The sequence below is a fragment of the Macrobrachium nipponense genome, chromosome 15 (assembly GCF_015104395.2).
Source record: "Macrobrachium nipponense isolate FS-2020 chromosome 15, ASM1510439v2, whole genome shotgun sequence".
Lineage (NCBI taxonomy): Eukaryota > Metazoa > Arthropoda > Malacostraca > Decapoda > Palaemonidae > Macrobrachium > Macrobrachium nipponense.
The window spans coordinates 57,348,649-57,361,387 of NC_087208.1; the positions used below are offsets into that span (position 1 = coordinate 57,348,649).

General features: G+C 44.6%; 1 protein-coding gene across 2 annotated transcripts in view; it reads right to left on the bottom strand.

Moving 5' to 3' along the window:
- LOC135194970 (WD repeat-containing protein 13-like) overlaps positions 1-12,739 on the bottom strand; it is an 89,293-nt gene that overhangs the window by 56,969 nt on the left and 19,585 nt on the right. For both annotated transcript variants that reach the window (XM_064221215.1, XM_064221214.1), the window contains exons 4-5: positions 4,614-4,669; positions 4,331-4,465 (exon numbers count right to left, since the gene is read on the bottom strand). In XM_064221215.1, coding sequence (XP_064077285.1) covers positions 4,331-4,465; positions 4,614-4,669 — 191 coding nt within the window. The remainder of the gene's footprint in view (positions 1-4,330; positions 4,466-4,613; positions 4,670-12,739) is intronic.

The following is a 12,739-nucleotide window of genomic DNA, read 5'->3' on the forward strand; positions in this document are numbered from 1 at the left end:
TGAGCTTTGAGGTAGAAGGTTGGGCTGTTTGCACCAAGGGAAACAGCCGGAACCTGCTGAGAAAAAGCGTGGCTGTTTCTTCTGGTAGGGCTGGAAACGTTCTGGGTTTCCTTGAAGCCTTACCCTTACCGGCTTGATCCTGGTCGTCTCTTGGCCGTAAGGACCCCAACGGTCTTAAGGCTTTGGTTCAATCTCGTAGCCTCTGCCTGAACCTCCTTCACCATCGCTTCTGGGAAGAGGTCTGCTCCCCAGATGCTTGACGTAAGCAACTTATTCGGCTCGTGCCGAATTGTTGCTTCTTGTAGGACATGTTTCCTACAATGCGTCCTAGCAGTGGCGAACTCAAACATATCCGACTGCACCGTTTGAGTCAAAGATTTGGTAGAAGCTTAAAGAGTGGCTCCGACCCATAGGCAATGGTAGCACCTCGGTCATAGCCATGGAATTAATAGACCTGGCTAACCGCGATTTGGCATCGAATTCCGCCTGAATAAGGCTATCTGGAAGCCTAGGTAGCTTAAGGCTCCTTCACCAAACTGCTCCATAGCACAGTCTGGTTTGAGTTTTGCCAGCTGAGAAGGTGTTGGGCAAATCTTCCCACAATTCACCGGCTGAAGGAAGTGTAAAGGAGACGTAGGATCTGCTTCCTTCAGCTGAGGCATGGAATCCCCCTTCTGGGCTGCTGGAATGGTGGTTGTCGCGATCTTTGTCAAGAAAGGGAGCGGGGTACTCTCTTCCATCGTAAAGATCGTAAACGGACTCTTAAAAAGTTGGATTTTTCGTGTTGGAACAATCCATGTCTCTAGGGACACCTGAGCATTTCTCTATGAGCCTGGTCTCGTGAATAGAGGACTGTCTCTTTTTGGTACCTTATCGTCCCGAGTCATGGCTGAGGCGGTGAGCCTGGCGTAGCCGATGAACGGAGGCTGAAGGTCTTCCGGGTAGAACTCGAAGTCTTCAATCCTCCGAGTTCCACATTCCGGGATAGAGATAAGCCCGTCTTGGAAGGGGGCGTATGACGCTACTCTCCAAGGGTTGTTCATTGAGAACGGAGGTAGAGTCATACGGGGGTAATTGGGCTCCCCCTGTGCTGAAAGGTGGAGAAGAGGCTAGTGGAGCTTGGCTCAGTCCGGCTATAATGTTGTCCTGAGAGGTGATCTATCAGACAACCGGGAGATCATTTGTTCCATGCTGTTTTTCAGAGAACCAACCAGATCGCCCACTTGTTGCAACAGACCAGCGTTGGAGTCCAAAGCCGGAGCTGCTGCGGAGGTGGAAGGGTGGCTCTGAAACCGGAGGAACCAAAGGTAGCGGAACTGACGACTCCGCTGGAGTATGAGATTACTCTCCCTGGGGAGGATTTCACTCCTAGAGGACTTAGAGCCGGACCCAGAAGCTTTAGATCTTTCTGCTCCGGGATTTCTAGCGGTGGAAGGACTTACGAGAAGAAGACGACGCCGACGCCGTCTTTTTAGACGACGACGACGTCTTCGTCAAGGTTTTCACTGCTTGACCTTTGACCTTGGTTTGTAATAACGGAAGCGTCAGGAGAAGTATATAGTTCATTACCTGTAAAGCCTTGGAAGGATGGAGAGGTTGCAGGGGTAGAAGATCCAGTTGCACCCAAGGGCATCCCTTGGGTGTCCAACGTACCTACCTCGACCAACAGGTCGTCTACACCTACCATAGGTTCAACATTAATATCGAGGCGTCGCGACTTCGAGGAGATGTCCTGGCCTTGGTCCGTCAACGAGGCAGCCAGCTGTTGCTGGATGAAAGCGATAGTCGGGGCCGCCTCTGCTGGGTCGACGTAGCCTGTAGCCTTGCCTCCGGGGAAGATTATTTAAGTTACCGCCAACTTCTTCTCAGAATGTAGGGCATTACCCTTGGCGGCGTTCTTCCCAAAACCGCCGACCCAGGCCCGCAGGGTTGCCAGTGCGGTATCCCTCACAGCCGGAGCCTGGAAGAGAGGGTATTGATTAGATTTTAAGATTAAACTTAAAAACTAAAACCAATTAAGGCTTAACTTAAAATTATAGGGGCTACAAAACCCCATGAATTTTTATCTTAAGTTAGGGAGATTATGTAAAAACTTAAGCACTATAACAAATGAGGACCAGTTTAACGGAGTGGAATACTTACCCCGTCTAAGAGCTGGCTCACCAGATCATAACAGATGGTACACGTCTCGTGGTACCAGACCTGGATGTCCCCGTGCGGAGTCACGCATGGAGCATGGGCCGGCAAAACTTCATGTCCACATGGGTCTTGAAGTGTGGCGGCGCATCCCGGATGCTCACAGTTGGTGGTCTGTAAGTGAAAAGACACATGAGTATCTTAAAGACTATCACTTACAGGCTAAAGGACAGAAGAACTCCGTTGGCATGCCGGAGCTCGGAAAAAAAATTTGGGCATAACCCCTCCCTTATCGCCTGAATAGGCTATAACCCGGAGAGATCCGGTGAGACAGGTAAGGGAGGGGGGATGGTTTAAGGTAGCTTAAGATAAACTTACTAGTTTAACATAATAGATCTTAAACCTATAAAACTCGAACGTACCGGACTAAGTCCAGTGCGTGGCGGAGTGTCGTAACTCAGCGAGACGGAGTGGTTAGAAGGGACCTACTGTATGCCCCGGTCCACCCTGCTGGGTGGACTAGCACCTTTCCGCTGGATGCCAGGTCTCCGGTAGTAAAGGAGCCCTAGTAAGGTGGGAAAGAGCGAGAGGACATACAGACTCGGGCTAGCAACGGAGCGACGGAGTAGCAACGGAGGGGGGAAAGGCCAGTCCCCCCCCACCTTACCATCCGGTCCGGACGAGAAGCCGGAGAGGTCGAGTCCAGTCTGGGTCTGTCCCGTCCCTCTACTCCCTCCGCCTGGGGGGAGAGAAGGAGGCAGGCTCGGGTTATGCGGAGCGAGCATGGGCAGACCGACCCACCCCCCCGACTCTATGGAAGAGCGGGAGGGGGGGAAGGTGACTGGACAGGCGTCTGGCTGCCCCGTGATCACGTAGTGACCACGGGGCGGTAAGTAACAAAACAATGGACAACAAAGCCTAGAAACATAACCAGCTGATCAGAGAGATGCTATCGGGAAGCAACCGAACTGAAGAGCGGTAGCCTATAGGCCCTATGGGCCACAACCTAGGCTAAGCAAAGCCAGACGCCCAACTAACCTGAACAAATATCATATAAAATAATTCAAATGAATAATTATGAAAGAAAGAAAACAAAATAGTAGGAGAAAAAATCCAGGAGTGTACGACTAACCCGAAGGAAAAGTCTACCACTCAAAGCTAGCCGAGGCCGATACTAAGAGCCGTGGCTAGGGTCTGGATGGAAGGAGCCTACATAAGGTAAAAGACATGCATGCATGACAAAACCGTGTAGACCGTACCCTAAACAAAGCGGATGATTAAAATAGAGCGTACTTAAGTAAGGGGATGTTCTGGGTATGGGCGACCAAGAACGAACCCACCACGAGCAGAACCATGCTGCATGCTTCCGACCTAGAGTTCGTATTTATACCTAAAAAACGGCAAATACGGGCTCAGGGCCGAAAAAAAACCAAATAGCAATAAACACTGAGTACTTAACTTAGCTGCTGCGATGGCTGCACGCTCCATGATAAAGAAATCCAAAGAAAAGGGCACAAAAAACACAGAGTAAAAAAGGGCACGTGTGTATCGTGTGCGCTAACTGAAAAGGATGGCCACCAGAGGCGCAGCAGTCGGGAGCATGGGATGGAGTAGTAGTAGTTGCTGCCCACTCTGTGGGTCGGCTCTCCTCTTGGGGGGATTTTGTAGTGGAGAATTCTATTGGCATTTGGCTCGTGGTAGTGGTCTCACTCGCCATAGTGTTCATACCGACACCCTCTTGGAGGGAGTGAGCGGAGTCAGTTGTACTGACCTTTTTGTTTCTTTATTTATTTATTCTCTGGTATGTGTTAGTACATTTACCCTAGAAATAATAGATTAAAGGATATTTCGCGCAGCGACACGAGCTGAGCCCAGAAATATAGTTACATTCCAGGCCCCAAGATATAAATTTCTACCCACTTCTCTCTTTTCTTGAATGAGTCTCTTCTTCAGCTGTTAATTTGTAATAAAAGTAATTCAATTTAGTCAGGAAAATACTTATTGGGATATGTCTATGATACTTATATCAGGGATAAAAGACCTCATATCTATTAACATTCACCCATCAAACACATTTGTGTCCACTTGCATTAATGAAGACACCCACCTTAAACCAAAACACAATGCTAAGGTACCACATTCTATTATAAAAGTCCAAAGCCACATTCTATTAAAAAAGTCAAAAGCCACAAACCTCTCCAGTCAAACGAGATGCAGAGCGTAGGCTTGCAGATCTACTCTTTAAACTCAGCTGATCAAAGGTGACACAATAGCGCTGCTGTAGTAAAGCAAGTCTCATACGCATGTAACTACGTACTTGAGCACTATCCTGTAATACCATATTAATTTGTTTTAAAGTATTGTAATCTGAAGTGGCAAATACAACAAAATCAATAATCATACAATTTCTTTCACAAAATTGACAAGCTTGTGGAACATTTTTAAAAGATGGGATTAAAAAAATTATATAATGGTACCTCTTCTCGTGAACTGTCTCGAAGTAATTGGCTACGCCTCCGAATATAAAGTGTCTCTGAAAAAAACAAAATGAAAACATTACTAATATGCACTATAATATTTGAACATCTAAATTTTCTGCCTGCATCAATTTTCTTGCGGCATGTTTTCATGACACCTCTTTTACAATCTTAAAAAATGATATTGTTATTGTACATAAAGTTTCATACTACTTACCTAGGCAGATATACTTTAGCTATAGACTCCGTCCGTTCCCCCGATAGAATTCGAATTTCGCGGCACACGCTACAGGTAGGTAGGTCAGTGATCTACCGGCCCTGCCGCTGGGTGGCAGGAATGGACTATTACCTTCTAAGGACAAGATTTTTCTCTTCCACCTGTCTCCTGAGGGGAGGCTGGGTGGGCCATTCAATGTATATATCTGCCAGGTAATATGTATGAAACTTATTGTACAATAACAATATCATTTTCATACGTTCAACTTCCCTGTTCAGATATACTTAGCTGATTGGCACCTTTGGCGGTGGGTAAGAGACAGCTAGTTACTGATTAGACAGGTAAACAACATACGTGTAGGTAATAAAATAAATAAAACCTTGGTTTCCTATGTGTTTAGACGAAGGGTTGACCTCCTAGCTATTGCTAGGAGTCTGCTTCGTCTCAAGAGCCCCTCAGGAATGTGACCTATGGCTAAGAGTTCTTGTAGATCTGTCAATGGGGTCTTATCCACTTTTACTTGACAGAATCTAATGGTTATTTGTCAAAAGGGGGTCCTATCCACTTACATGACAAAACACCTATGCCTACTGGCATAATTAAGGGAGCACAACACGATCCCGATCACCTGATCCTAACACGAGGGTTTGTGCTTAATTTGAAAGAGCTATCCCCAAACTCATTTCAAATAACCCAAAGAAAATAGTATACTTTATGTTAAAATAAAAGATTTTTTAACTCACTAGTTAAGGGATCAGTGTCGGCTCCCTATCCCCAGCAACGTATCCGTAGACACGTAACCAAGAGAGAAGGATCTCTCATAGGTCAAGTTGACCTCCTTCGTGCAAAGAGAAGACAACACAGAGTTGCATCTCCGTAAATTACAGCTAATATGTCTCTCACGACATATTGTTTATGGAAAGAACAAGAATTGTTAAAAGCTCGCACTTCACGCGCTTTAATTCTCAGCTGTTTGAAGGCATCATCAAGTTACTTAAGAAGTGCTTTAGAGATCACACTTTGAATTGACTCTTCTGGATGAAGCCTAAGCCTGGCTTGTGCCTGGCTCCTCGCGCCTGGCTGGCGCCTCGCGCCTGTCTGACGCCTCGCGCTTGGTCTGGCGCATGTTGCTTGCCTGGCGCCTGGCTAATCGCCCTTGCGCCTGCTGGAGCCTGGCGCCTGGCGCCTGGCTGCTTCTCCCACTTGCTGGAGCTTCGAGCTTGTTAAGAGTCTCGAGGAAACTGGCGATGCCCACATCGGACACTTTTTCCGATTTATTTGCCTCTAGCGCATCTGCGCCAGGCTGGAGGCAGGCTCCTTCTCCTCATCAGACAATTGACAGTGTTTATTTGGACTGTCTTCCTCTGCGTCTTTACGCCTGTTCTGGTATTTTGGCGCCTGATTGGCGCTACATTGTCCGAAAGTCCTTAACATCCCACAATCGTTTATCAGGAGGACTGGAGAAGGGGAAGAAATTCTTTCACTTTGAGCTTTTGGTCTCTCCGGTTAAGGGGAGGTGATTGTAATCAGCTACATCCATAGACGATAAGCATATCTAAACCGTACGAGAGATAAGTCTTCCTCCGAGGAGGGTCCTTCTTGAATACTTCCGTGCTCACAGATCTCTTCTTACAGTTGAAGGGGTGTCTCGTTGCAGAATCTCCCTATCCTTGCCCGAAGGAAGGGAAGAAGCCTGGAATTCGAAGGAGACTCCCGAGCTGAAATTGGGAGTACTCCTGATTTTCTAGCTCTTTATTGTATCCCTCTGAACACCTTCTGGGAACGCATTTCGAGCCGTCACGCATACCAAAGACTCTGTAGGCAAACGTTTGAACCATTCTACTGTAGATGAAAACGTAAGTACTCTGCCTGGACAACGAAACCTCTATCTGAAAACATTGATCAGGAATAGGGGTTTCAGTTCTTTTGCTAGACATACTATGCTGGCAAGAACCCATTGTCTAGTCTCCATAGAATCTGATGCGAGATTCCAATGCTCAAAAAATTACTTGTCTTCTTGGTCGTTTAGGACCCAGAGAAAACAAAGAATTCCCTCATAAAAAAATTTCTCAAAGAAGTTTGATGAGGATCAGTTCCATCTTGTCGGAAACATGGAATCTGGCCACAAAAAAGATCCCCATTAGAAGTACATGATATCCTATCTTGTCATATTAAGGTATATATCGAATAAAGATCCTGAAGATCTTAATCCCTCTGCTATCTCCAATTCCCTTTGTAGAGACAGAGTATAGCCTTTACTGCGTTCTTTGATCAGCAGATATATACAAAGGTGGATTCTTCCCTCTGAAAGGGAAGAAAAAACCAGCTATGTGGTTCACCAGAGGTATCGGAAGAGGACAGTTTCCTCATTCCCTCTAGCACGATCTGCAGCAATTCTATTTCTAGGCCATGACTATTGTCATCTACCTTGAAAAAATCCTCTCATTTATGTCCACTTCTGGGTCAGTCTGCATGCGACAGACTCAGAGTGGAGAGGTTGTTAAGGTGTCCATTTAATAATAGATGCTGATAGAATATCCAGACTCTTTGGAAAAGACTTCCAAAAACATGCTGTGAGAAGAACGTGACCTCTGTGAATCCAACCTCTCGAAGCCAAAAATGAGGCAAATAAAGTATTATCCCTCTCTTTCTTTTGACGCCTTTATCTTAAATTCTGTAAAGAATTTATATTTATATTTATATTTAGGGGAAAAAAGACTATAGTATATTCCCTTTCTATAAAATAAGATGGCGTATATTGGGCTACCTCTCTTGGTTCAAGAAAAGGAAGCATTCTATAGGAACCGCCTGTTCGTCTTTCTACCTTGCTAAGAGATCTATGAAAGAGGACTTTCCGCGTTTCTCACACTTCTTTCCAATAAAATGTTGACATACATTAAACAGTTATTATCGTCGATCGAGAAGGTTCTCACGGACATGCAAAATCTTGCATCGAACCCTCTTTTTTCCAAATAGGTCTTCTTTGTTAACGCGAACAGGAGCGAAAAAAGAGATTTCTCAATGCTCTTTGCGATTTGAGAGAGTCGTGGGAAAATTGGCCTAAGTGGATTAAATGGGGAACGAAAAATCAGAAACGAATCTTGCCGTTTACCGAGCGTGCTGTCTGAGAGGCTACTGGCTCTTTTATGTTAACTCGCTAAAACGAGAAAATATCTTGGCTGGTGCTTTGGCTCATTGTGCAGGTTGGCGCTTCAAACCGGCGCTTTCTTCTAATACTCTTTTATGTTATGTACCAGAAACATCGGTGCCTTTATGGTACACGACATCCTTACACTGTTAATTCCGTTTTTTATTGTAGGAAAAAACTCTTATATAACGTAGTATCTTGTATTCAGGGAAACCATTTCTGCCACGAAGAAATGTTTCCCATTCCACTCATCCATCTTTCTTGAGCAATATCTGATTCTAAAAAAGGTTGTGTGCGTTTCTCGAAAGACTTGAACCATACCGTAGTCTTAAAGTGAATTCTCTACTACATCCATCTTCTCACTAAGCATGTATTCTAATAAGCCATGCTTTCGTAAGCATGAGAGCATTATATAATATAATGTTCCTGCTGTGTTAGAATCCTTTAATAATGTTCCCTACGGTAAACAGCATTGAAAGGTTATAATATCTTTTTTATTGAAAACTTCTAGGCAAAAGGCAGAACAATTAAATTTTATTTATGTTAGCTTGTCTATCCCCTCCATTCGCGACTAAGTCCATGATTGTGGGGGATAATATACGGTTAACCATTCGATCCCGTTGGAGAGATAGATGCAACCAATGGTAATGACCGAGACTGGATGGGTAAACTGTATTGGCCTTACGCTTACAATGACAGCCCTGCCGTCTCGCTCGCTGCATGCTGCATTCATCGTTGAGTTGCCAGTTACTTTCATTTAATGAAGGAATATATAAAATAAATTATTCCCGAGCCTAGGAAGCTCTCAATAATGCCCAATTTAAGCCAAACAACCTTGTTTAAATACCGAAGCTGAGTAGGCATTGTCGTAACAAAAACTTTTAAGCGAAGCCTTACCAGGAAAAATCCTGTAAGGATATGATAATTTTCGTAGCGAACCACAAAGGCAACTATGGTACGTATATGACTGTCATTCAGCAGTCGTATGCAGCAAGTCTTCTTCTACATCTTTCCTCTCCGATGCTGAGAGAGAATGGAAATTTTGCCCCCCCTCTCGCCTTTCTTTTCGTCAATAAACACGAATTAGCATTAGTCGAAAGAGATCGCATGAAAAAACTCTCGGATCGAAGAGAATCCCTCAAATTTTATTCTCTTGGAGATAAGGCCGTATTCTACGCCTCTATTATCTGGAAGAGCCTCTAATCAATGAATGAGAGCTCGTACGAACCTTGTTCCAATTTGCAAACGATTGCCACTCTTTCTGTAAATGGTTGGTTGCATTACTTTAGAAGGAGGAAGATTTTTTTTAATATCGTCTTATAGTAATGAACTAATTTTCAATAAAAAAAGTCGCTAAGGTCCTTATAAACTGAGAAGACCTGCTCCCTTATTGGCTTCCAATTCCGATCTATCTTCCATTTCCTGTCCATCAAGTTGGGAGAAAGTGAGCAACGGAGGAGAGCGCCTCCTTTCCGTAAGTGAAGGGCTTTTTAGCCCCCCCCCGTACCGATTCTAACCTGACAAGGGCTACGGTCGCTTGTGCGACATCTTGAGTCCCTGCCAGGAGGAAGGCCGATGTTTTTTTCTTTTACCCTAAGGCCCTCCTGACAAGGACGGTGGCCGCTTGTGCGACAACTTTCGTCCCTACCAGGAGAAGTCCTTATATGTCGTTCTCTTTTTTCCATGATCAATTCCTTCCCGACAGGGGCTACGATCAACCTTGTGCGGACACCTAGAGGCCCTGTCAGGGAAAATGATCTTGAGAAAAAATCTCCCAAAGAGGAGCCTCCAAGTCCGCTTCAAATCCCGATAACTCATCCAAATTGTATTTTGGGTTGTACAAATCCTTGCGCCTGCTTTCAGGCGCTCTAGACGCTTTGCGCCTCGGGTGCTTTGCAGGCGCCTTGCGTCTCCATTCGGACGCTTTCAGCCTCGTTTGCGCCTCGGTCGTTTTCTAGGAGTTCCTCAGGCTCTTAGGCGCTTTGTTTTTCCTTTGAGGCGTTCTAGGCTCTCTAGGGCGCCCTATGTTTTATATCAGGCGCTCCTAGGCTCTCTAGGAGTTAAATATTTCCCTTTAGCCACTTCAGGCTTTTCAGGCGCGTTGCGCCTCATTCCTTTTACTTGAAGAGCTTTACGCCTCATTTCAGGCGCCCGAGGCGCCCGAGGCGCTCCAGGCGCCCCAGGCTCAGGCGCCCCAGGCGCTTCAGGCGCCTCAGGCGCCCCGCACCCCAGGCGCTCCAGGCGCCTCAGGCGCTTCAGGCGGTTTCAGGGCTTCAGGCGCTCCAGGCGCCTCAGGCGCTTCAGGCGCCCCAGGCGCTTCAGGCGCCTCAGACGCTTCAGGCGTTTCAGGCGCTTCATGTCCGAGGAGCTAGAAGCTTAAAAATTATATATGTATGTTTAATCATTAAACGAGCGATCAACATATATTCTTTAATATCTAATTCGTTCTTCTCAGAATAGATATCATATAAATGTACCGATGAGGAATTTGTTGAAATAACTCTTTCAAACCCCATGGGATAGAGCCTCCGTCTATTTGTACGGGGGACGAAAACAGGATAGGGCAATGCCTCTACCGCAACTGTTCTCGAAGATCTCTCTCTGAGGTTCCGATATCTACGACGAGATTATCTTGCATCTTCATTGAATCTACGCCGTTGAAACTTTCTTCTCCTTATCCGTCTAACAAGGGGAACACATTACATTAGGACGCCTTTCCAATGGCGAACTTGGCAGTCTGGGACGTTCTACAGAACCTGCCGAGGGGACGCCTGATCGGTGGGGATTCTCTGAAACCCCCCTGCGGTTGTCGACATTCCTTCTCCTCTGGGCTTGTGAGCTTGGAAGAGGTCTAGACCTGGGAGCGAGACAGAGCCGATCAGACGCACCCTCCATTGCAATGGGGGAACACTATATTCACTTCTTACCTTTTTAAAATTTTAAAAGCTTGCATTTGAGCTATCCATTTATCTTCAATTTGCATATATAAATTTGTAGTTTCTGAGGAGTAAAAAGGTGATGAGGATGCAACAACTACTAGTACTGCTAATACTCTAACTGCTCGTTAGCACAAACGCTATTAAAGCTTATAAAGTAAGCGCATCTAGTTATATGCTTTCTGACTTCCTAAAGTAGGAAATTAGAGTTTAATATTTCCTTAATAAAGTTGTAACCTTTATTACATATAATAATGAATAAATATTAATAATTCTCTTTATGGCAAACTATGTGAGTGTCTACCGATGATTTCGGTAGTTTCACTTAGTATTTTCTTCGAAATTTCGAAGCGAATTCATTAAAAAGTTAATAAAGCGTATGCCCGAACCAAAGACCCAGTACTTCCCTGCAAAAGACAGCCCAGAAGATCGATGGCGATGAAACACGAAAAATCAAATCAGGAGGAACCGTAAACGTATGGTTTACAGTCCAACGATAGAGAAAAATCTGTCCTTAGAAGGTATAGTTCCTATTCCTGCCACCCAGCGGCAGGCCGGTAGATCACCTGACCTACCTACCTGTAGCGTGTGCCGCGAAATTCGAATTTCTATCGGACGACGGATCTATAGCTAAGTATATATCTGACAGGGAAGTTGAATGTATGAAAATAAACATGTTTATAAAAATTATCAATGTAAATATAATTAAAACTTATGCATTGTTCTGCCAACATATAAGTAATATTTAAAAGCAGTACACAAGAGAGCAGGCAGTCAGTGACAAAATTAATACAAGAAAAAAAAAGTTGAATACGTATTAGTATATAAAATTTAGGGCTTAATTTCAATAGAAAAAAAATTGAGAGGAAAAATAGATGCTAGTCTCTGCTGCAGTAATTACTGATTGAAGTGTTCATGACAAAATGAATCTAACAATAAAATGCAAATGAAGATTCTGTCAGTGTTAGTTGATGAAAGTATTTTGAAGAGTTGTTGAGAAAGGAGGAGAGACGAGAGGCACAAGTGATAGAAATTTGTGCAAATCTGAGAAAGCTGCTTTTTTATACGACTGTCAAGGATGTAAAGAAGGAAATTAAGAGGTTAAAGAATGGTGAGGCACCAAGAGGTAATGAAATGGGATTACAAATAAAACGCTGTGGCGGAATGGTGAAAGTGTGACTGTGTGGCTGACCAGGATATATGGTTCCAAAGGGATGGAATGGTGGGAGGAATAGCTGTTCTTCTGCATAAGGGTAAAGGTAACAAAAATAACTGTATAAGTTAATAAGGTTATACCACTGTCAAGTATGACAAATTCTTAATCAATCTGTATTTTTCACAGCTAACAAACCTGCAGTCTTAACAATAGTATAAATCTTCAAGCACCAGCTAGAAACCAGTAAAAAACACATGAAATTATACTAATACGAGGAATTGGTGGCATCAAGGTTCGGCCAATGGCTGAGAGAGGAGTGATCTGCCAACATTTCCATCACCTCTTATGCCGTGATGCATTTCAGTTTCTTCCAGCCCAGGTAACCAAGAGAGGGGAGGTATGAGGTGGGCAATATGCATTAAGACCACAGTTTGTTAGCTATGAAAAATGATATTGTTATAATACAATAAAGTTTCATACATACTTACCTGGCAGATATATACATAGCTAAGACTCCGTCGTCCCCGACAGAAATTCAAATTTCGTGGCACACGCTGCAGGTAGGTCAGGTGATCTACCGTCCTGCCCTGGGTGGCAGGATTAGGAACCATTCCCGTTTTCTATTCATATTTTCTCTCTTCCACCTGTCTCCTGCGGGGAGGCTGGGTG